The 21521-nt window shown below is 43.9% G+C and overlaps 1 protein-coding gene across 5 annotated transcripts in view; it reads right to left on the bottom strand.

Moving 5' to 3' along the window:
• GRIA1 (glutamate ionotropic receptor AMPA type subunit 1) overlaps positions 1-21521 on the bottom strand; it is a gene marked incomplete at both ends in the record, with an annotated part of 310204 nt that overhangs the window by 140968 nt on the left and 147715 nt on the right. For 3 of the 5 annotated variants that reach the window (XM_080804641.1, XM_080804643.1, XM_080804642.1), the window contains 3 exons: positions 224-277; positions 5341-5525; positions 9238-9477. In XM_080804641.1, the coding sequence (XP_080660767.1) occupies positions 224-277; positions 5341-5525; positions 9238-9477 (479 nt within the window). Of the gene's footprint in view, positions 1-223; positions 278-5337; positions 5526-9237; positions 9478-21521 lie in introns of all 5 variants that reach the window. The other 2 variants (XM_080804640.1, XM_080804644.1) reach the window with 2 other exon arrangements.

Raw genomic sequence — 21521 nt, forward strand, 5'->3', positions numbered from 1 at the left:
GCCCTTGTGATGACCCTCTCTTCTAAGGAAGATGAGAGGGTTATCACAGTGTGCCATGGTTTGACAAATGGGGATGTGGAGAGGAACAGGCAAGCTTAGCATTGCAGCTCTGAGTTGCCCCTCCCACCCAGGCAGTTCCCATTAGCTGGGGGCCGCAGAAACAAGGTAGGGCCTGTATGTGCAAAGGTGCATAAGCTGAACACCAGCAGTGCATGGTACTCACCAGATTCGCAAGGATGTAGTGGTAGCCGATGCCGTTCTTCTCCAGCTTTATGATCTACAAAACACAACGGGAAGGGACTCATCAATCAGATTTGCAATTAAAGCTATAATGGCAATAATAGTAGCAACTAACAGTGAGTGCTTACAGTGTATCCTGTTCTATCCTAAGTATTCCAAGTACAATATTGGTGGCATTATGGATACCCTCATTTTATGATGACGAGGAGAGATTAAATGGCATGGAGAGATTAAATAAACTCCCTAAGGTTACCCAGCTATTAAGTGGTAGATGCAGGATTTGAAATCAGTTTTGTCTGATACTACATGTAGAGGAGTGTTATCATAACCCCCCCAAATTCAGATGAAATGCTCATTTCACTTCTTCATCCATAAAGCCTTTCCTGGGATGGAGATTCTTTCCTGGTGTGAATCTGAAGCTGTGTTGAATTCACTGCCACTGTCATGACATTACCTGCTGCTTGGATGGATGGATGGATGGATGGATGGATGGATGGATGTGGGTGGATGGTCAGATGGGTAGGTTCTTGACCTTCAACTCCTTGCATGAACCATATTCAGATCCAGTTCCTTCTTTCCCTGAATATTGTGACTTCTTCCCTAGTTGGATACCCAGGAATTAACTGACCACTCAACCCAGAAGTTGGAAGGGCATGTCAGGATCAGATGGTCCAGTCTTCCACTGTACAGGGAAGTTCAGGTCTAGAGAGGGGAAATGACTTTCCCAGATCCTGCAGCAGTGCAAAGACAGGAACCTGACTGTTGTGAGTCTCTGTATGTAACCCAGTTATGATTAATCAGTAAGAGCCAGGGTCCCCCCAAACTCCTCCATCCTCATTGTGCAGACTTTTGTAATCACTGTGGGCAGGAAAAATATTTGTGGGATGAATTATCCAGGGGTTTGCTCAGGCAGCCAGACACGCCACCCAAGGAACAGATAAGAGCATAGCCCTAGCTCAGCCTGCAAGTTAACTTGATCTATTTCTTCATTTTTTAATCATGAAATTGGGGTTAGTACATTCTGCTCAGTGCCTCTCCTGCACTCTTACAAGAAGGCATAAAACATATGAGAAGCACTTGGGCTTCTTGTCTAACTGAATAAATTTTCAAGGTTATTAAAATCCACATTTAGACATCTACTTAATTGGATGTATGTGCATAGCGGCTCACATATTTTTTTTATGTAGGGAATAATTAAATGCAAGCACACACAATGAATGTTCTGAAACAGTGGTTAGATTGTGAAATTCCAGGCCACAGAGCTCAAATACTATTGGGATGATAGTTTTATTAATAATTCTTCATTACTTTTCCATCTTCTTGTCAAATGGTTTGCTGCCCTTTCAATAATAAGACACCTTTACCAAAAACCTATACAGCTTCTAATAAACACAAAATAGCAAATAAGAGATCTTTCAAAACCTGCCACATTTAGGCAATGGATAAGAATAGTCTCTGCAAGTTAAAATTACAGATAGAAACATAAGAAACAGATGACAATTGATGACTTTGGGTTGATAAAAATTAGCAGTTGCATAAAGTTTAACATAATGCCAACCTTCCCACCCATTCTTTTCACCTACCAACCCACTGCCCTCTCTTCCCTCCTTTCACAAACATTAATTAAGTGCTTATTCTGTACCAAGCACTATGCTGTGGATAGAGTGGGAACAGAGACATAAATGGTCCTTGCCTCCCTGGAGTCCCACTTTACTGCGGTAAGACCCACACTAGATGGAGAGGTGAATGCCCCCGGGTTACATACTGAGAGGGGTGTTATAAAGGCAATGTACAATTTCACGTGGAGCCCGTAGCTTTGCTCACCCTATTCCTTCAAAGCTCATTTCCACTGGACTGCCTTAATTCATAATCTTTGCGTCTGGAATGTCCTTTCGCATTCTCTCTGATTATTCATAACCTTTATGGCTGAGCTCAGATCCCAGCTACTCTGTAAAACCTTCTCTGATTCATTAATGCAGCCAGCAGATACTTACTGAACAGGGATGATATGCTGAGCACTGTGCTGTGTGCTGGGGACAGCCTGTGGCCCTGTGAGGCAGGGTCCTTGTGCCCTCCCTAAACTGAACTGACGTTTTAGTAGGGAGACAGATGGTAAATATATAAACAGATAAATGAGCCAGATTTCAGCAAGTGGGAATCACTATGAAGGCAGTAAAGCAGGGTGATAGCCTAATCCTGGTCTCTCTCATCTCTAACTCATTCTGAACTTAATGACTGTGCTATATAATTTGGTGTCTAATATATTGACAAAGCATTATATTCTAAAAACCCTATTCCTTGCTCACAAACCTTTACTGACTCCACTGTCTATGGAATAAACCCCAAACGCTTTAGAGCGGTTTCCAAGAATAGACTCAATCATGTGACTGTCACTGTCTCCCAGTAGACACATAGCATCTTCCACCTGCCTTGCTAGGTCAGTCTATGAACCCCAGCCCTCACATGCCCTCTGGGCTGCCCTCCATGCCCTTCTTTCCAGCTTAATGGCTCTTATCCAGCCAATGACTACCTGTACATATTCAGACCTATCTCACATTTGGGATCTTTCCTAGAGCCTTCATTGATTCCCTATTCTTTCCAGGCACTCAGAGAATATTTATTGAATACCTACAAGGTACCCAGCACTGTTCAAGGCACTGTGGATACCACAAAGAAGAACATAAATAAAAAATCCTTGTATCTCATAATGCCGGTATTCTGATTGAGGGACTGGAGACAGAGACAGGCAATTCCATACCTGGAATTGAGAATCACTATCTTCCTCCTTAGGTCAGGCAGGATGTTTGTATTAGACTGAAAAGATCCCAATTCGAGTGTTCAGTTGTTTAAAATGATGTCAGGATGTCAGACTCTAAGCCATTAGATGGAAATTCAAGACCCATCACTGTTACCAACTAGTTTTCTGAACTGAAGGCAAATCAGCCAATGGGACCATCAGTTATCCCACCTGTAAATTGTGAATGCAGATCAAGTGATCTGTAAGATCCATTCAGCTCTTTGGCCTTGCTTTTCAGAATAGAAGAATTCAACAGTTAAAAGAGTTAATATACTACCATCTAAAATGCCCATAAAAACAAATCACTTCCTTACAAAACATAAGTTTGTCTTTTGGCAGAGGAGGTGGCTAGAGACAGCAGAGACTGAAAAGTTACATTTTGGGGAAGGTTGGGCTCCGCAGCCAGACTAAGATGACTTTGACTTCCTGCTTTTCTTATATGCTAGCTGTGAATTCCCAGGCAAGTATGGTCCCTTGCTTCTTCATTTATAAATTAGGGGAAGTGATAGAAGTGGTTTTATAGAGTAGACGTGAAGATGAGGTAGCATGATGCATGGGAAGGACTTGGCATGGTGTCTGGTACATGGCAGGTGCTCAGAAAATGGTAGCACTGGCTACCGTCTTTATTACAGAACAACAGAGGACAAATCATCAGTCTATTAAGAATATCTAATTATCATTCAGTACTTTTTCCAACTGCTATCTCATCCAGTGTTTTTCTCAGCTCTGTAGAACAGGAGCCATCATTCCTATTTTACAGATGAGGACACTTATGCCCAAAGAAGGAAGTGACTCAAGAAGGTAGTACTAGGTGGTGCTAGAAATAGCAGAACTGGGCAAAGCCTTATTATACAGATCACTTTCTGTGGGGCAGGCTCAGTTCTAAGTGCTTTACAAGAATAGATTCTTCTAACTCTCACACGAGCCCTCTGAAAAAAGCTGTATTATTACTATGCCCATTTCACAGATCAAGAATCTGAGATATAGAAAGATGAAAAACCTGGCCCAAGGTCATGGAGGTAGTAAAGACTAGAGCTGGGGTTTAACTTGCAGCTACTCTGGCTGCAGGGTCTCTGTGTTTAACCATTACCTGATACTGCCTTGTTTAACTAGCATTCAAATCCCTTGAGTCCAGCCCAGGGAATGCCCATCTCATGGAAACAATTTTTGCTGGTTTCTCTTTTTTTTTTTTTTAAGATTTTATTTATTTATTTGGCAGAGAGAGAGAGAGATCACAAGTAGGCAGAGAAACAGGCAGAGAGAGAGGGGGAAGCAGGCTCCCTGCTGAGCAGAGAGCCTGATGTGGGGCTTGATCCCAGGACCCTGAGATCATGACCTGAGCCGAAGGCAGAGGCTTAACCCACTTCCAGGCGCCCCTGGATTCTTTTTCCAAGAGGGGAGACCGGATCCATACTCAGTGGAGTAGAACACATACGTAATGCCTTAAACTAAATCCTCGATTTTCAGAATCTCCCCTTTTCTGTTGCTGAGGCCTCTGCATAGTTGCCGAGTTAGTGGTAAGATTCCTGATGGGGATCCCAGGGTCTTGAAAGGCCATCAACAAGCTTTGTCACATTGTCAAGTACCTAAAACTGCCATCTGTAATTTTACAGCCCTGTTAGAGAATGATCGCCAAATCTACTCCTTGCTAGTTCACCTGGATACACAAGTGTAAGTTTATCCAAAAGACAAGAGATCAAGAAAGGCCTGCCGCTTGTGTAGTGGCTACATACTCTCATTCTGAGAATGGGAAGAACCATGGCTTAGAGGCCTGGCTAAAAACTGTTGGAGTCACAGTGCCCTTTCACAGAATGTACAATTGGTGGATTTCTCAGACACATGAGTGTATTCAAGGAAACAGCAGAGAGGTGCCTGCTGCATCCCTGCACTCAAACCAGGGCAGTGAGCCAGATGGATGAGATGCCGACTGCCAGACCAGTGAGTGACTGAACCCAGAGCTGAACCTAGGAATCTGGCTCTAGCAGTCTGTGTTCCCCATGTGATAGTGCTTCACAGACTCTAAAATGCAGTGCAATCTGCTTTTTCACCATAGAGGGAAACCCTGGAGGTCAGTTTTTGGTCAGCTGATCTGAGAACCATGGGAAGCTCTAGGTCCAGTCTCCCATTGTTTGTGCTATTTTATAAAAATTCAGAACTAAAATGTATAAATTACAGAAGGTGGGGAAGAAGTCACTTTCCGATCTCGTCAGGCGCTCTTTCTGTGACACCTAGGGCAAAGGGCTGTCCAGCTTGCTCTTGAACCACTCCCCTCACCCAGTCTGAGCCTTTGCTGAATGCACTACCTGGCCCAAGATGGCGTTGAGGCGTTCTGATTCACAGTCCACCACCACAAGCCGCTCCTTTTTCTTTTCCAGGTCCTGAAAGAGCATCCGGTATCCCTCTTCTGTGGTGGTCAAAATGTTGACCGCTGTCACCTGCCAGTTCTTCTCGGCAGCTGTGTCCAGGACTTTCTGTAGGACAGACAGACCTGGAAATCGGGTAAGTTGGAGAAGTGGCCGTCAGGATATACAGGAACCACCCCACCTCCACTCAGCACCCACCTCCCTCATCACCCCCCACCGGCTCCTCCACCAAGCTCAGCTCAGCTTTTTCCCGCCATGCAAGTCAGAGCTCACTGAAGGCAGGCAGTGAGTCTCTTCTGTCCTTCTGTTTCCAGAACTTAGCAGACAGTAGTGTTAGTGATTAAAAATATAACCAAAGGCTCAAATCCTGATGCTACAATATATTGGTTAAGTGACCTTGTACAGACTACTTAGCTTCTTCAAACTTCAGTTTCTTTAATGGTAAAACGGTGGTGTTACTAATGCCTACGTCATCATGTCATGAGGATTAAATAAGAATGTCTGATACATGGCAAGGGTTTTATAAATATTACGGGGCATTTAGTAGCTGCTTATTAAATGTGCCAAACTGACACCTAAGTAGACGCCTAGTAACTGTCAAATTCATGAATGTTTGGTACCTGATACTTTGCCTCGTACATAGTAGGTATTCAATCACTGTGGATTGAATTAAATGATTCTCTTCTGATTTATAGTTAAATGACAGAGGACCCCATTACCCAATGCAGCTTTGTTTCATCTTTGAGACATAAATGGTGTCTCGGTTTCCTCCTGCTGCAGTAACAAATCACCAGAAACACATTGGTCTAAAACAACACACATGTATCATCTTATACTACCACAGGTCAGTTCGAAATGAATCTCCTTGAGCTAAAATCAATGTGTTGGTGGGGCTGTGTTGCTCCCGGGAGGTTCTATGGGAGAAGATTTTCTTGCCTTTCCACCTTCTAGAGATTGCTTACATTTCTTGGTTTATGGCCCCTTCCGCCTTCAAAACCAGCAGTAACCGGTCAAGTCTTTCACACATCACCCTCTGACACTGACTCTTCTGCCTCCACCTTCCACATTTAAGAATGCTTGTGATTACATTGGGTCCAAATAAGTAATCCAAGTTAATCTCTCCAAGGTCAGTGGATTAGCAATGTATATTCTATCTGTAACCTTAATCCCTCTTGCCATTGATATAACATATTTACAGGTTCCCCAAATTCTCAGAGCAGAGATATCTCTGGGGGGAAGATGGAGGTCATTTTTCTGCCTACTTCAGGTAGGGGCTTCACTCGTGCATTATTAATCAGTCTTTTGTACATATATCATTTGTCTCCTTGTAACCCTGCTCATCCCTCCCATAGTGACCAGTATGATGCCTGTCCTCAAGAATCATCTCCAGATTGATGCTGTTATGCCTTTTAAAAAAATTTATTTAAATTCAATTTGCCAACATATAGTACATTATTAGTTTTTGATGTGTTAGTCATGCATAACACCCAGTTCTCATTACATCACGTACTGTCCTTAATGCCAATCACCCAGTTACACCATCCCCTCACCCACCTCCCTTTCTGCAATCTCCTCAGTCTATTTCCTGGAGTCAAGAGTCTCTCATAGTTTATCTCCCACTCTGATTTCTTCCCCTTCAGTTTTCCCTCCCTTCCCCTAAGATCCTCTGTTCTATTACTTTTATTCCACATATGAATGAAACCGTATGATAATTGCCTTTCTCTGATTGACTTATTTCACTTAGCATAATACCCTCCAGTTCCATCCATATTGATGTAAATAGTGGGTATTCATCCTTTCTGATGGCTGAGTCGTATTCCATTGTATATATGAACCCCGTCTTCTTTATCCATCATTCGTCTGTTGAAGGACATCGTGGCTCCTTCCACAGTTTGGCTATTGTGGACACTGCTGCTATGAACACTGGGGGGCAGGTAAAGACCCAGCAGTGCAATTGTTGGGTTGTAGGATAGCTCTGTTAGTTCTATTTTTACCTCCTTGAGGAACCTCCATACTGTTTTCCAGAGTGGCTGTACCAGCTTCCATTCCCACCAACAGTGTAAGAGGGTTCCCTTTTCTCCACTTCTTTACCAACACTTGCTGTTCCCTGTTTTGTTAATTTTAGCCATTCTGACTGGTGCGAGGTGGTATCTCATTGTGGTATTGATTTGTATTTCCATGATGCCAAGTGATGTGGAGCATTTTTTTCATGTGTCTGTTGGCCATTACATGCCTTCTTTGAAGAAGTGTGCCTTCTTACCTTTGCTTCTTTGCCAGTGCAAGGTATTTGGTATGGCATACACCTCACATTGACTGAAAGTTTACTATGTGTCTGGCACTATTCTACTAGCTTTCTTGTTTTCAATTTACTTAATCTTATGAAGTACATAACATTATTATCCCCATTGCACCATAGATACGAAAATTGAGGTTCTGAGAGATGTAGTCATTGGCCCAAGGTCATGCAGCTAGCAAATGGCAGAACTCTGAGCTCAGATTTCTGAGACAGAGTCCTTTAAGAGCATGGGTGTTTCTGCCAACCCCAGAGGTGATTCTCCATAATCAATGTTACATTTTTTTTTTCTGGATTCTGGGAAGTAGGTTTGATACTTCCAGGCCACAAGCTTTAGCATGCTGTACAGGTGTCCTGAAAAAGCCCTTCTATGGGTATAATCCTCATGGTGGCTGCTGTTTGAGAGGGAGTTCCTCAAAGTAAGGGGGGGATTGAAGAAAGCAGAGGGTTTCTGGTCTCTCCTGCTGGTTCCTCCTCATTGAGTAATGGCTGTTTCACACTGCACCCAAAAATTGATCTCACAAGCTTCCTATTTGAAAGTCTTCTGGCCTTCCTGCAAGTGAAACCTTCCTTTCACTCAGGGCAAAACCCTTCTGCCTCAGTTTCCAGACTTTGCATAATCCATTTATTTATTTATACTAATAATGACTAAGTTCTGATGACTATTTAGTATTCAAGGGAAAGGTAGGAGCATACAGTACAACCACCACAGGCATTGGAAAAAAGAGAATAGTTGCCATTTCAGGATTAGGGGATTGAGAAAGCAGTGTTTGAGCAGGATGCAAAAGAAAGGAAGAATTCACATATGTAGATTTGGGAAAGCAAGTGCATTCCGGAAAAGAGGAACAGCATGAGGAAAGATGCAGAGAAGAAAAAATTAAAGGAAACATTAGGAAAATGTGATGTAAAATTCAAAATGTAAGTGGAAGCACAATTAGAAGGGCCTGGGAGAGGTGATGATGATGGTGATGATGATAGCTAACATACGGGAGCACTTAATGTCCCATGCACTGACAGAAACTTTCTAGTCACCTCGTTTAATCCTCACAGAAACCTTGGGAGGCAGAAATTAGGTTTATGTTATTACAGAGATGAGGGAATGAAGGCATAGGAAATCTTAGCCTCAACATAAATGGTCAAACTGAGGCAGAAAGAACTTGCCCAAAGACAAACAGCTGGAGAGGACAAGACATAGAATTTAGATCCAGGTCCATCTGACTCTAGAGTCTGTGCTCCTGACAACTACACCGTGAGCCATGAGCCATTCAAAGGAGGCCTTTGGGCTTTGAGTCTGGACTCAGGAGCCATGGAAGCTTGGTGAACTGCAGAGTGACATGGTGTGTTAAGAGGATTAGTCTCTCAAAGGATGTGTTTCCACACTGTGAGTTGGAGATTAGCCACCGAGAAATCAGACCATAGAAATAGAGCATTTCTGGATCACTCTCCCCATGCTTTTCAATGAAGCAGGGAGGCATCATTCTCCTTCCTGCTGGCAATTTTCTCTCCATCTCTCAGCAGTCTCCCTCCCCTAACCCTTGGCTTACCCCGGTCGGCATCATAAATGTAGACAAATTTCTGCCACTTGTAATGGTCGATGATGCTGATAAGAGCATCCTGCAGCTCAGGGCGCAGCTGAAGGACAAACTGATTGGAGGTGTCAACGGGAAAGCTTGGTGTAATGAAGCAGACATGGAGGGCCCCACAGAAGGAGGTCAGCATGTTGACAGTTCTCCGTTCATAAAACCCAAAGATGGCGTAGACTCCTTTGGAGAACTGGGAACAGACTAGAGGAGAAGAAGAGAAGGATTAATAGAAGATGCTGCAAGGAAGCTGGCAGATGGCTCCAAAACGAATCCATCCACTAGTTCATCCATCCCTACTCATCTTCCTTCCATCCATCTATCATCTGGCCATCTGCCCATCCAACCACCATAGCCATGCATCCTTCCAACTTAGCAGTCTAATCCAACTGTCCATCCATTTCACCTATCTGTGCATCCCACTCACCCATCCATCTGTCTGATCTAATGTTTAGGAGGTGCCAATTCCATGCCAGATGTTATCATGCTTACCAATTATAAAAATATACAAACCATTTTTATAAGTTCTCTTACTTTATCTGTGCACGACCTTTTTTTTAAATAGTTTTTTTTTTTAAGATTTTATTTATTTATTTGACAGACAGAGATCACAAGTAGGCAGAGAGGCAGGCAGAGAGAGAGAGGGAGAAGCAGGCTCCCTGCTGAGCAGAGAGCCTGACCCGGGACTCGATCCCAGGACCCCAGGATCACGACCCAAGCCGAAGGCAGAGGCCCTAACCCACTGAGCCAACCAGGCGCCCTCTGTGCACGACCTTCTTAATGTGGAAGAGTGATGAATGAGTCTTTTTTTTTTTTAAAAAGATTTTATTTACCTGACAGATCGCAAATACACAGAGAGAGGGGGGAAAGCAGGCTCCCCGCTGAGCAGAGAGCCCGATGCAGGGCTCAATCCCAGGACCCTGAGATCATGACGTGAGCCAAAGGCAGAGGCTTAACCCACTGAGCCACCCAGGTGCCCTGAGTGAGTCATTTTTTAAAGGGAGAAACAAAGACTCAGGAAATTAATGAACATGTCTATGATGGCACAGCTAGGGCATATCTGAATTGGGTAGACACCTGAACCCCAATCCAGTCATCTTTCCATGACAATGCCCATCACTTTAAGGTGAAGCATTAAAAGTTGTTATAGGAAGAAGGAGGTCTGCCAGCTTGCTGCTGATACATGGTTAGAAAATAAGTGTTGATTTTCTCAGTCTACCCTTAGCTTTCAGTGTACATTTCTCTGCCGATGTTCACCTAGTGTTTGTACATCCTGCAAGCTGATCTTTCAGGCCCCCCAGGGTATCAGACATAATAATAGTTCAGCTGTGTAAATATCCCCAAGGGGGCCATTTTGTAAGATCCCAGTGTAGTTACCAATCCTGGTTTATGGTTTATTACATGCTGGTTAGAATATAATATTAAAAATCCAAAGTCATAGGGCCAAACCCCAGGTCAGTTAGCTACTAAACTAATCTTTTATATGTGATACAGGATGAGGGTTCATTGTCGTTGCCCCAGTGAAGTAGGTGACCAACCCTACAGCCATATCCAAAGCCTGAAATTACCCTGCTCATATGGATGGTGAGATGAGTCTTTCTCATCACAGTAATAGTATTTTCAGGTGCTCCGCAGTCCTTTCACATATATTAGACTATTCAGTTCTCATCTCAACCCTGTGACTTTGGTATTACCAGTTTTTTTTGTTTTTTTGTTTTTTGTTTTTTTGAGTTGAAGAAAGCTAGTACTCTTAGATCCTCTGTTCTGTTAAGCACATCACCTGCTTCCATGACCCTGTGTTACTGTGTATGGTGGGGTCTCAAATTACCCTGTATAAGCATCACCCAAATGTGTCGTATGAAACATTAGTCCCGCAAAATGCTCCTTAAAAAAGAAAAGACCTCTTTGGCCAAATAGATCTGGGAAATGGTGTATACCTTGTCTGCATCTTGGAGGTTCATACTACACACTGGTTACATAAAAGGTTGTGAGGAATCCTGTTCAACTTTAACCCAGATTTTGTCGAGTCTGTACATCCCCAGGATCCTTTGTTGGTGAATACTTTTAACATGTTATTGAAGATCCTCTGGGCCGTGCTGCACTAAAGAATGCAACTAAACGCCAGTACCCAGTTGTCTGTTGTGAGTCTCAGTTCCCATTCAGTCCCTAGAGCTAATGGGCTTAAAAATCCATCTCTTAAAGACTGCAGCTGAACTGTACAGGTCATCTGCTTGATTCCCACTGAAACCAGCAAACTGTCTACAGGAAACTGGGCTGGTTCATGAACACATGCTTGCATACCTGCATGACCTCTCTAGATCCCCAGTCCACTGACTGATGACTTTTTGAGACCAGAACCTCATGAAATGACTGCTCTTAATCCACTCCATACCCCTCTCCTAGTACCTGAAGGTGGTTCTCACAGACTCTAGGCTTATGGCATATGGTTTTCAGCAGTGGAATCCCTTCTCCAGCCTGAAGCAAAAGGGATCTTTTTAATTAACAAAAGCAAAAACAAAATAAGGCAACAAAACACGATTTCCCTTCCTTGTGCAAAAGTTCTCCAAAGTTTTGAGATTTCTCACTGCACGTAGGATGCGTCTGACAATAATTCAGAGCCCAAATACCCAGCCCCTCAGACACATCCCACCTCACACCCCTCTCCTTGCTCCCTGCTCTGGCCACACGGGCCTTGGTAGCTAGCTGTTCTCTGGGGCTCTGAGCTGTTGGTAACTAGCTGTTCTCCGGAGCTCTGAGCTGTTGGTAACTAGCTGTTCTCCGGAGCTCTGAGCTGTTGGTAACTAGCTGTTCTCCGGGGCTCTGAGCTGTTGGTAACTAGCTGTTCTCAGGGCCTCTGAGCTCGGTCTGCCTTGAGACTCTGCGACAGCTGCTCCCTTCCTCCACCTGCAGGCTCTTCCCTTACCTGTTTTCAAAGATCACTCTTTTTTCTTTTCTTTTTTCCTTTTTTAAAATTTGAATTCTATTAGCCAACACATAGGACATCATTAGTTTTAGATGCAGAGTTCAATAATTGTGTATAATACCCAGTGTTCATTGCATCACTCCTTTTCTGCTGTTGTAGCTCAGCTCAAATTTTATTCCCTTGAAGGGCCTTCCTTCATGACCCCTTCTCAGTAGTGACTCCAGCCTCCCCATACCTGCCTCTCTGTCACAGCACCCTATCTTATTTCTCAGACTTTCTTATTATCTGAAATCATTACCTCTTATCGCTTATTTATTTCTGTGGCTGCTTGGGCCAGTTTAATCCCTGAAAACAGGGGTCTCACTTGTGCCCCAAAGCCAGCATAAAGCCTGGGACATGGGAGGGCTTTGTGAGTATTAGTTGAGTGAAAGGATGATAAATGTTTGATAAGACGGTCCCCGTGACTTAGGGTATGAGGGGGAGTTGGACCCAAACAGAGATGACTACTGGGTCACCCTGGACCTCCTGCTCCTCTAAAGTAGCTATTTATCCTTTCACAGTCAGACTATTTTCTCTTTCACCCTAATGAGGATGGTCTATCTGTTCACAGCAGACAATAGGTCCTGTCTTTAAATATATATTGTAATTGCCAGAATCAAGATTTCCATAAATATGGATTTCTCCACCAGGAAGCATACATTGTATATTATTCTCCTTATGTTAAATATAGATTTGTCAAAAAGCACAATCCATCTTACTGAGTGAAGTATGTAGAGGGGGCACATAAACCCGTTAAAATATTATAATATGCTCTGTACGGTATTTTTAGGATTGCTTCTCCCTCTGCTGCAGTGAAATATTATCCTGTGGGATATGAATCTTATATCCAGATCTATTCCCTCACGTCATCCACTTGGTTTCACACCTTTAGCTGGGCCTCTGGGGCCCTCATGGCTGGTGTTTCTTGTTAGAATTTAGAAGCAAAGGAGGAAAGGGGGAGATGGAGGTGTTAGAAATAGGAGTTGGTGCACATGATCAAATCCTTCGACACGTGAGAGGCCGGAAATTTTTCCCTCTCAAATGATCTCCCTATTTTCCCTTCTCAAATTAACCTTCTCTGAACCGAGTGCTTTATCCTCTAAGGCTAGAAGGGTACACTACCCACTGCTCCCTAAAAGAGCATGGCCTGGAGGTAGCTTGGCCTGGATTTACTTGAGTTGATCCTGACCCTCAGGATTGCTTGGTATCAGACCTTTAAGCTACCTCCTCATTTTGACCAAGTAGGAGCAACCACAGAGAGAGAGAGAGAGAGAGAAAGAGGGAGAGATGGAGAGAGATGGAGACGGACAGAGAGGTAGGTAGAGAGACATGCAGAGACAGATGAAAGAGAGATGGAGACAGAGACAGACAGGTAGAGAGACATATATATATATAGAGAGAGACAGAGACAGAGACAGACAGAGAGATAGACAGGTAGAGAGACAGAGAGAGAGAGATTGAGACAGAGAGACAGACAGGCACTCTGTAGCTGAAGTCCTGTGGAGAATGCAGTCATTGGTTAAATACTGAGAAATACATTTAGTAGTTATAGGGCATTTCTTTGAATCTGTCATAGTAAATATTCAATCAGAAGAGATAAGGTGGTCTTGTAAGAAAAAAAAAAAGTACTAAACTAGATGCCAGAAGACCCAGAGGATTCTTTTTGGTTTTATCATAACGCAGCAGTTATGTGACTTTGAGCAAATCCATGGTTTCCCTGGGCTTCAGTTTTCCCATCTGTAACATGAGGGTTTGAACTCTATAATATGTAACATCCCTTCAGGCTCTGACATCTTGGATTCTATTCTGATTCACTCAAACATGTTTACCGATGGACAACACTATAGTCATTTGCTGGTCAAACTTTTGGCAACCCCCAGAAGCAGGTATAGGCTCTCAGTTCTTGGATATGATTATAGCAGACTCCTAGCACTAAATCTAGGTGCATCCATGGTACTGAGTTTTCTGTAAAACGCACTTTTAAGCTGCTGTATGGGTTGGTTACGTGGCAGAGAGTAGGTGAGAGAGGCAGATCGGAAAGGGGGCTGGAGATGGGGACTGCACAGTCACATTCAGCAAGCAGGAGGAAGAATTGGCATCTTCAGAAGCAGCATTGGACCTCTGCGGGGCACTGCTGTCTCTCAGACTCACTCTGTTGTTGAATCAGTGTAGGCTAGATGGCGTGTGGTGCCCTCTGCTCAAGACAGCAGTGGTGTGTAAAATGCCTCCGACAGTAACAACGAGGAGCTGACATTTGAGCACTTACAAGGACACTCCCTTGCATTGGCTTCCTTCCTCCTAGGAGGTAGGTTACAACAGGGAAAGTGAGGCCCAGGACTGGTACAAGGCCCAGCTGAGATCACAGGCCTTGAGCTCTTCACCTCTGTGATGTGCTGCCCCTTCCTCCCCAGAAAGTTTGGTAAAAAAAAGTCTTGGTACCTGAGTCAGCTTCAGTTTCTAGAAAATCCTTTCATATCACACTGCCTTCCCCTGACATAGATAAAGGTGCATTATTGTACTAGGGCCTATGGATATTAAAATAAAACAGAACTGGGTGATGTGCTCAATGCATCCTCTGTCATGTCTGGGAATCAGGAAAAGCATAAATACCTATCTCTGTTCTCTGTCTGTCCATGCCTCTATCCATCTACCACTGGACGTCTAACATTCCCTGCTCTTTAGGCAGTGGAGAGGCACTGGTGTACAGGATAAGCCCTGACCTCGAGGACTGTGACCTTGACCGCAGGAGAGCCTGACAACTCGGTAGGCAGTAACACTTCAGTATTAGAGCTGTGGCAGGGATGAGTTTAAGCCTCAGGCAGAAACATCTAACTCTGGCCTGTGGGGACCTCAAAGAAGGCTTCCAAGAGGATTTGCCAATGTGGATATGGACACTGACAGATAAGTGGGACGTGGCCAGGAGAGGGGGCATGGTGCCATTGCACACGCATGAAGGGCATTTGGGGAGGGAAGGCACAGCATAGGGACTAGTCACTGGCGTTGTAAGCAGCGTTGTAGGGTGACAGATGGCAGCTACACTTGTGGTGAGATAGCAGAACGTACAGGGAAGTTGAATCACTGTGTTGCACACCTAAAAATAATGTAACAGTGTGTGTCAACTATATCCAAATTAAAAAAATATATATATATTTATATATATGGGTATTTTATATATATATATATAATTTCAGGTAAAAAGAACAGCCATCGCAAAGACCTGGCAAAAAGAGAAGACACCGTGTGTTCAGGGAACCCGGCCAGAGTGTCAGATTCCGAGGTCTCTGCCTCCAGGAGATTCAGTAGCAGAATGTGTCCAACAGTCAGAGCGAGTTAAAAACAAGGCCAGGAATTCCCTCCTGGGGAGGTAGGAGGGCAGGACAGGCAAGGGCAGGGAAACCCACGCGCAGTGCAGGTTGCCCAAATCCATTCTTGGTTCACTCAAACCTCTGATAATCAGTCCTGCTTATGGCACCATCCACTTAGTATCAATAAATCCCCCAGTCCTGGGCATCATCCTGACAGCTCTCTCCCAGGGAGGGAACTCCTGTATCAGCAACTCCTTTTCATTGTCACTTCATGTAAGGCTTCTCACACCGGCATTTCTCCTTGGCTCCTGGCTTCCATCCCTGGAAATGTGGCAGTCTCATTGTGAATAGTGGATAATGAGATGGTAGGACAGTTTCCTTTGTGGGGAGGGAGATAGAAAGTATGTGTAGTGGGGTGGGGGACCTTTAGATACTCATCCTCCTCCCTGAATAATTCTATCTTTATTGGTGGGAGTGGTATTCCTGATCTGACTCTAACCTCGTGATGTCAAATGTGTTTTATTTCTGTCACTCAGAGGACAGTAAGAATGCCCCTCCATCCCCTTATACTGTCTTATACCCAAGATCTAATACTGATGTGCTGTGAATTACCATAATAGATCTAAATTGTCCCCATCCCCTCTAAACAACATCACAGTTCTTTAGGATTCTGAGACATGTCCAGAGCTTGCCTGTTATTTACTAGATAAAAGTTATCATTCATTTGCCAAATTCAACAAATATTTATTGAGCACCAGAAACTAATATTCCCAGAAAATTGGGATACAGTGATGATATGAGACAGGCATGCTTTCTGCCTTCACGGACCTTGCACAGGAATTCACAAAGTTTTACAGGAAGGGGAGGTAAGGCTATTTTGAAAGAGTAGTAAGGGGCTCAGCCACAGAAAATATGGTCATAACAACTATTATAACCAGTGTTTCCTGAGCACTTACGACCGGCGAGGTATGGTACTCAGCACCTTGTGTCAGTATCCAGGGTGAGGAACTAGTTTATCCAAAGAGGTGAGAGAGAAGAGGGGACCCGAAACCCCAGAAAAGCCAGTATGACTAGGGTAGGGATGTGGCGCAGAGTTGGAGGGTGGTAGAGACCTCATTGCCAAGGGCCTTGCCAGGCCTGGAGAAGTTGAGTCTCAAGTCAATGTTGCATTTTACTTTGGCTTTGGATTCATCTCCGCTTCCTGGAGCCTCTCTTCATGCTGGCCCTGGAGCCCAGTTGGGATATGGCAGCAACGGGAGATGCAGAAGAGGAGCCACCCTCCCCTGCTCAGATGGGTATGTTCATTAGGGAACCCGAGTGTTAATTACCAGGCACTGACAGCCAATGAGATGTGTCACTGTATCTGAGGATAAGAATTAGGTAAAGGCTGGGCCCCCTGGTCCTAGAATTAGAACCATCTTGTGGCTGACACATGAAACTGGGACAGGGGAAAGGACAAACAGACTGACTCTTCAGGTGTCTGATATGGTTTTGGAAAAGTTATCTGCAGAAAAAGCAAATCTGGGACCAGGAATAAGCCCCCCTTTCCCTGCCTGGGTGCAGTTTCCCCATGTGAGCCATGGAGTTCACACTAAATCAGTGTTCCTCAAACTTTGGTTTGTTTGTTTTCTTTGTTCGTTTGGCAAAAGACTTCTAATAAAACTTTAATACTCGTTGGGGATGTGAAAAGTTATCTGTGGAAAAAGCAAATCTGGGACCAGGAATAAGCCCCTTTCCCTGCCTGGGTGCAGTTTCCCCATGTGAGCCATGGAGTTCACACTAAATCAGTGTTCTTCAAACTTTGGTTGGTTTGTTTTCTTTGTTCGTTTGGTAAAAGACTTCTAATAAAACTTTAATACTTGTTGGAGATGTGTAGTTCTACAGATGGGAATATGCTCTTCTTTCTCCCCATCTTTCTTCTATCTTTCCACCATCCATCCATCCAATAAATGTTTCCTGAGCATGTTGTACATGGTAGGCAGCAAGATGGTACCTGGGGGATACAACACTAGATAAGAAGACAAGGCCCGGCTATCATGAAGCTACATATGTAGTGAAAAGAAGGGGCACACACTCCCCAATGTTCATAGCAGCAATGTCCACAATAGCCAAACTGTGGACGGAGCCGAGATGATCTTCAGCAGATGAATGGATAAAGAAGATGCGGTCCCTATACACAGTGGACCCAGCCATCAGAAAGGATGAACACCCACTATTTGCATCAACATGGATGGAACTGGAGGGGATTATGCTAAGTGAAACAAGTCAAGCAGGGGAAGATAATTATCATATGGTGTCACTCACATGTGGAACATAAGCAATAGCACAGAGGACCATAGGGGATGGAAGGGAGAACTGAAGGGGGAGAAATCAGAGAGGGAGATGAACCATGAGAGACTATGGATTCTGGGAAACAAACTGAGGGTTACAGAAGGGAGTGGCGAGGGGGTAGCCAGGTGATGGGTATTCAGGAGAGAATGCGTTGTGATGAGCACTGGGTGTTATACTCAACTAATGAATCATTGAACACTACATCAAAAACTAATGATGTACTATACAGTGGCTAACTAAACATAATTAAAAAATGAAGCTTCAGTTCTACAGAATGGGAGCAATGATATAAATGAGTAAGATCACTTTGGACACAGTAAATGTTATGAAGAAAATGGCATGAAATGTGAGCCACTGGCAGGGCAACTTTAAGATGATCAGGGAGACCCTCTCTCTGGTACTAACACTGAATCTGAGAAATGGACCAGAAGAAGGAGCTGGACAAAGGGCCAGGGAAACAGTTTCAGAAGGAAAAATGGACCCAAAGTACAAAGGCTCTTATCAAGGCTCAGGAAGAGATTGGTGAGCTTTAGAAACAGAAAGAAGGCCAGTGTGGATGTGCCACAGAAGAAAGGAGGAAAGCAGTAGAGACGAGCATGAAGAGAAACATCCTGCAGGGCGCCTAGGTGGCTCAGTTGGTTAAGCTACTGCTTTCGGCTCGGGTCATGATTCTGGAGTCCCAGATCGAGTCCCCCATCAGTCTCCCTGCTCAGTCGGGAGTCTGCTTCTCTCTCTGACCACCCCCCCCTTCTTGTGCTTTCTCTCTCTCTCAAATAAATAAATAAAATCTTAAAAAAAAAAAATCCTACAACTCTGAGTAAACTTAATGCTCCTCCGAGGATTATGGTACCTCATGTGTGACTTGGGTACCTGCAGAGCTCTAGAGCATCACCTTGGTCTGAGAAGGTCAGTACTATCGGATCTTATGGGACCTTTCAGTTCTAACATCTTGAAGCTCAACTCAGTGGAGGAGAGACAGAGGGGAGGCTAAGGTGGTTCTGACTCAGTGGAAAATGGGAAAGGGAACAGCTTCTGACTTAGGTGTGATGGGACCTCAGTGGATAACCAGTGAGTTTATTGGGCTCTCGTATAGGTACTGCTGTTCTCGGATGTTTCTAGGCTGGCTTTAGGTTCTGGGCCATTCATTCATGCTCTTGCTCTACCCCGAAAAGCCCTCCTGCCTACTGCCTTTTTCCTCTCTAAACCTTTTCCCTTCTTTAAAGATTTAGCTCAAATGCTACCTCCTCCGTGTAACTCTTATGCTTCCCCATTCCTAGCTATCATCTAAAGGTCTCTATCCTTCTTTTAAATGCTGATAAAAATTTGTGCCTCTTATCAATTTTTTATCTGTCTCTCACGCTTTATTACTTTAAGTTCTTTGATTGCAAGAACAGAAGTCAACACAGGCTAATGTAAGATAAAAAGAAGTTTGCTGTGAGGATGTGATGGACCCACAGCTAAAACCAAAAATGAAAAACAAAAAGCAAAAGAAACAAACAAACAAAAAAAGGGAAATGAAGGTGTTGTGAACAGAGAGGAGATGGATGGTGGGCACATGAGACCAACAGATGTCTATTAAATTTCTATTTGCTGGTATTTTATAAGTCAAAGTCTAAGACTATGATAGGAGCTCCGTAAATGTCATATACATCTAAACACCAAGGTTAAGTGAGGAGCTATATAAAATTCAATCACTGTTACCTGTTTTCTTTCTTTTTTTTTTTAAAGATTTTATTTGACAGAGAGAGATCAGAAGTAGGCAGAGCAGCAGGGAGAGAGAGAAGGGGGGAAGCAGGCTCCCCGCGGAGCAGAGAGCCCGATGCGGGACTCGATCTCAGGACCCTGAGATCATGACCCGAGCCGAAGGCAGAGGCTTTAACCCACTGAGCCACCCAGGCGCCCCTGTTACCTGTTTTCTAAATAGAGTGGTAGATAAGACAGATGATACTTCTGCCCTCATAAAGCTCCTGTTATTCTTCACAATCCCTAGGTGGTCACACAATGACGACACAATAGTTTTGGTACATGGGTAAATGAAATGTATAAATGTCAGTCATTTACCTATATTAATCAATTGATATTATTCTTGACCATGGATGTCATCTTGCTTCTAAGTCTTTACTTGCATTGGTTTAGACTCACTATTTTTCTTTCATATTATCAACTGACTGTATGTTTTCACCCACAATTGAATTATAAATCCCCTTGAAGGTAGAGGCCCTCCTTCACTGATAGGTACGATGAGCAGTAGTACCCTATATAGTGTTGGGTCTATGGCATTCATATAAATGCTTCGTGATGTTACTTGTCTCACAGTCTTCCAAATTAGGCTGACCATCTAGCAACCTTGAGTTCGTAGGATATATAATACCCCCTTCCCACTGCCATGCTTCAGCCCACCGAACTTTGTCACTTTCTGTTATCTTAGGCCAACAGAGCATGAGAGCTGTTCTTAGGTGGGCATCTGGAACCAAGTCAATCTTTTTGTATCCCACCCACAACACCCAGTCTCTTTAGCCAGTGCTCCTTAGGCAAAAAGGTTTACATCCCATTACATAACTCAACCCTTAGGACAGCAAACGGATTCAAAATGAGGGCATTTTCACCCTGCATAAAAAAATGCTTAGCCTTACTGTGTAGCCATGAAGTGTTATGGGAAGAGGCTCTTTCAGAGATATTCCCCATAATGACACACGTATATATGTGTGCTCTCCTCCTTGACCCATCACTTAGTCCAAGAACAGTCATAGGATCATAGGTTATTAGTACTAAAAAGGTGCTCGGTCTTGAGGGTCTTTGGGCAGAGAGAAGCCTCCTAACAGATAGCTGTGTGACCAACTCCACCTTAATCTCTTAATTTACATGTGCTTCGAACGTGCAAAACCTGATGTCAAGGGTATCACCAGTCACAGGTAGAGCCTCCTACCTCACATAACGTCAGCATACCAGAAACTTCCCACCATCTATCTATTCTGGGTGGCTGGCACGACTTGGGAAAAATACTATTTTTCTTCTTATTGTTATAGCTATGCCACCTGCTGATTGTTTACTCCGTGTCCAATTCTGTTCTAAGCATTCACCTTCATTTTATCATTCATTCTTCACAGCATCCTAGTAATTTTCCCCCCTGTTTCATGCACGAGGACGCTGAAGTTCAGGGAGATTAATTAATCTTCTACAAATCACTCATGCGGTAAGTGAAAGAGCTGGAATATGAACCCAGGTCTGTTGCACTCCATGGCCTGTGCCTTGAGCTATGCTCTTCTGTCCCCTGAAGGTCTGGCAACCCAAAGCAGAGCTTTCATTCCCTGGATGATATTCCAGCCAATGCTGAGCTCTCACTATGTGCCAAGCACCAGGCTAAGTGTTTGTGTGAATTACTCATTTACTACTAATTGGATAGTATGGATGAGGGATATCATTATTGTCCCATTTTATAGAGAGAAGACTGAGGCTAAACCATTTTCCCAAGGTCACACAGCCATGAAGTAGAAGATTCAGAATCCAAACGCAGGCATTCCAACTTCAGAGCCATTGCCCTGACCCTCTCTGCCAGGTATCAGCAAACTTTTTCTCCAAAGGGCCGAACAATAAATATCTTAGGCTTTGTGGGCTACGTGACCTCTGTTGCACCTAGTCCATGCAGTTTT

This window comes from Martes martes, assembly GCF_963455335.1.
Source record: "Martes martes genome assembly, chromosome: 5".
Taxonomy (NCBI): domain Eukaryota; kingdom Metazoa; phylum Chordata; class Mammalia; order Carnivora; family Mustelidae; genus Martes; species Martes martes.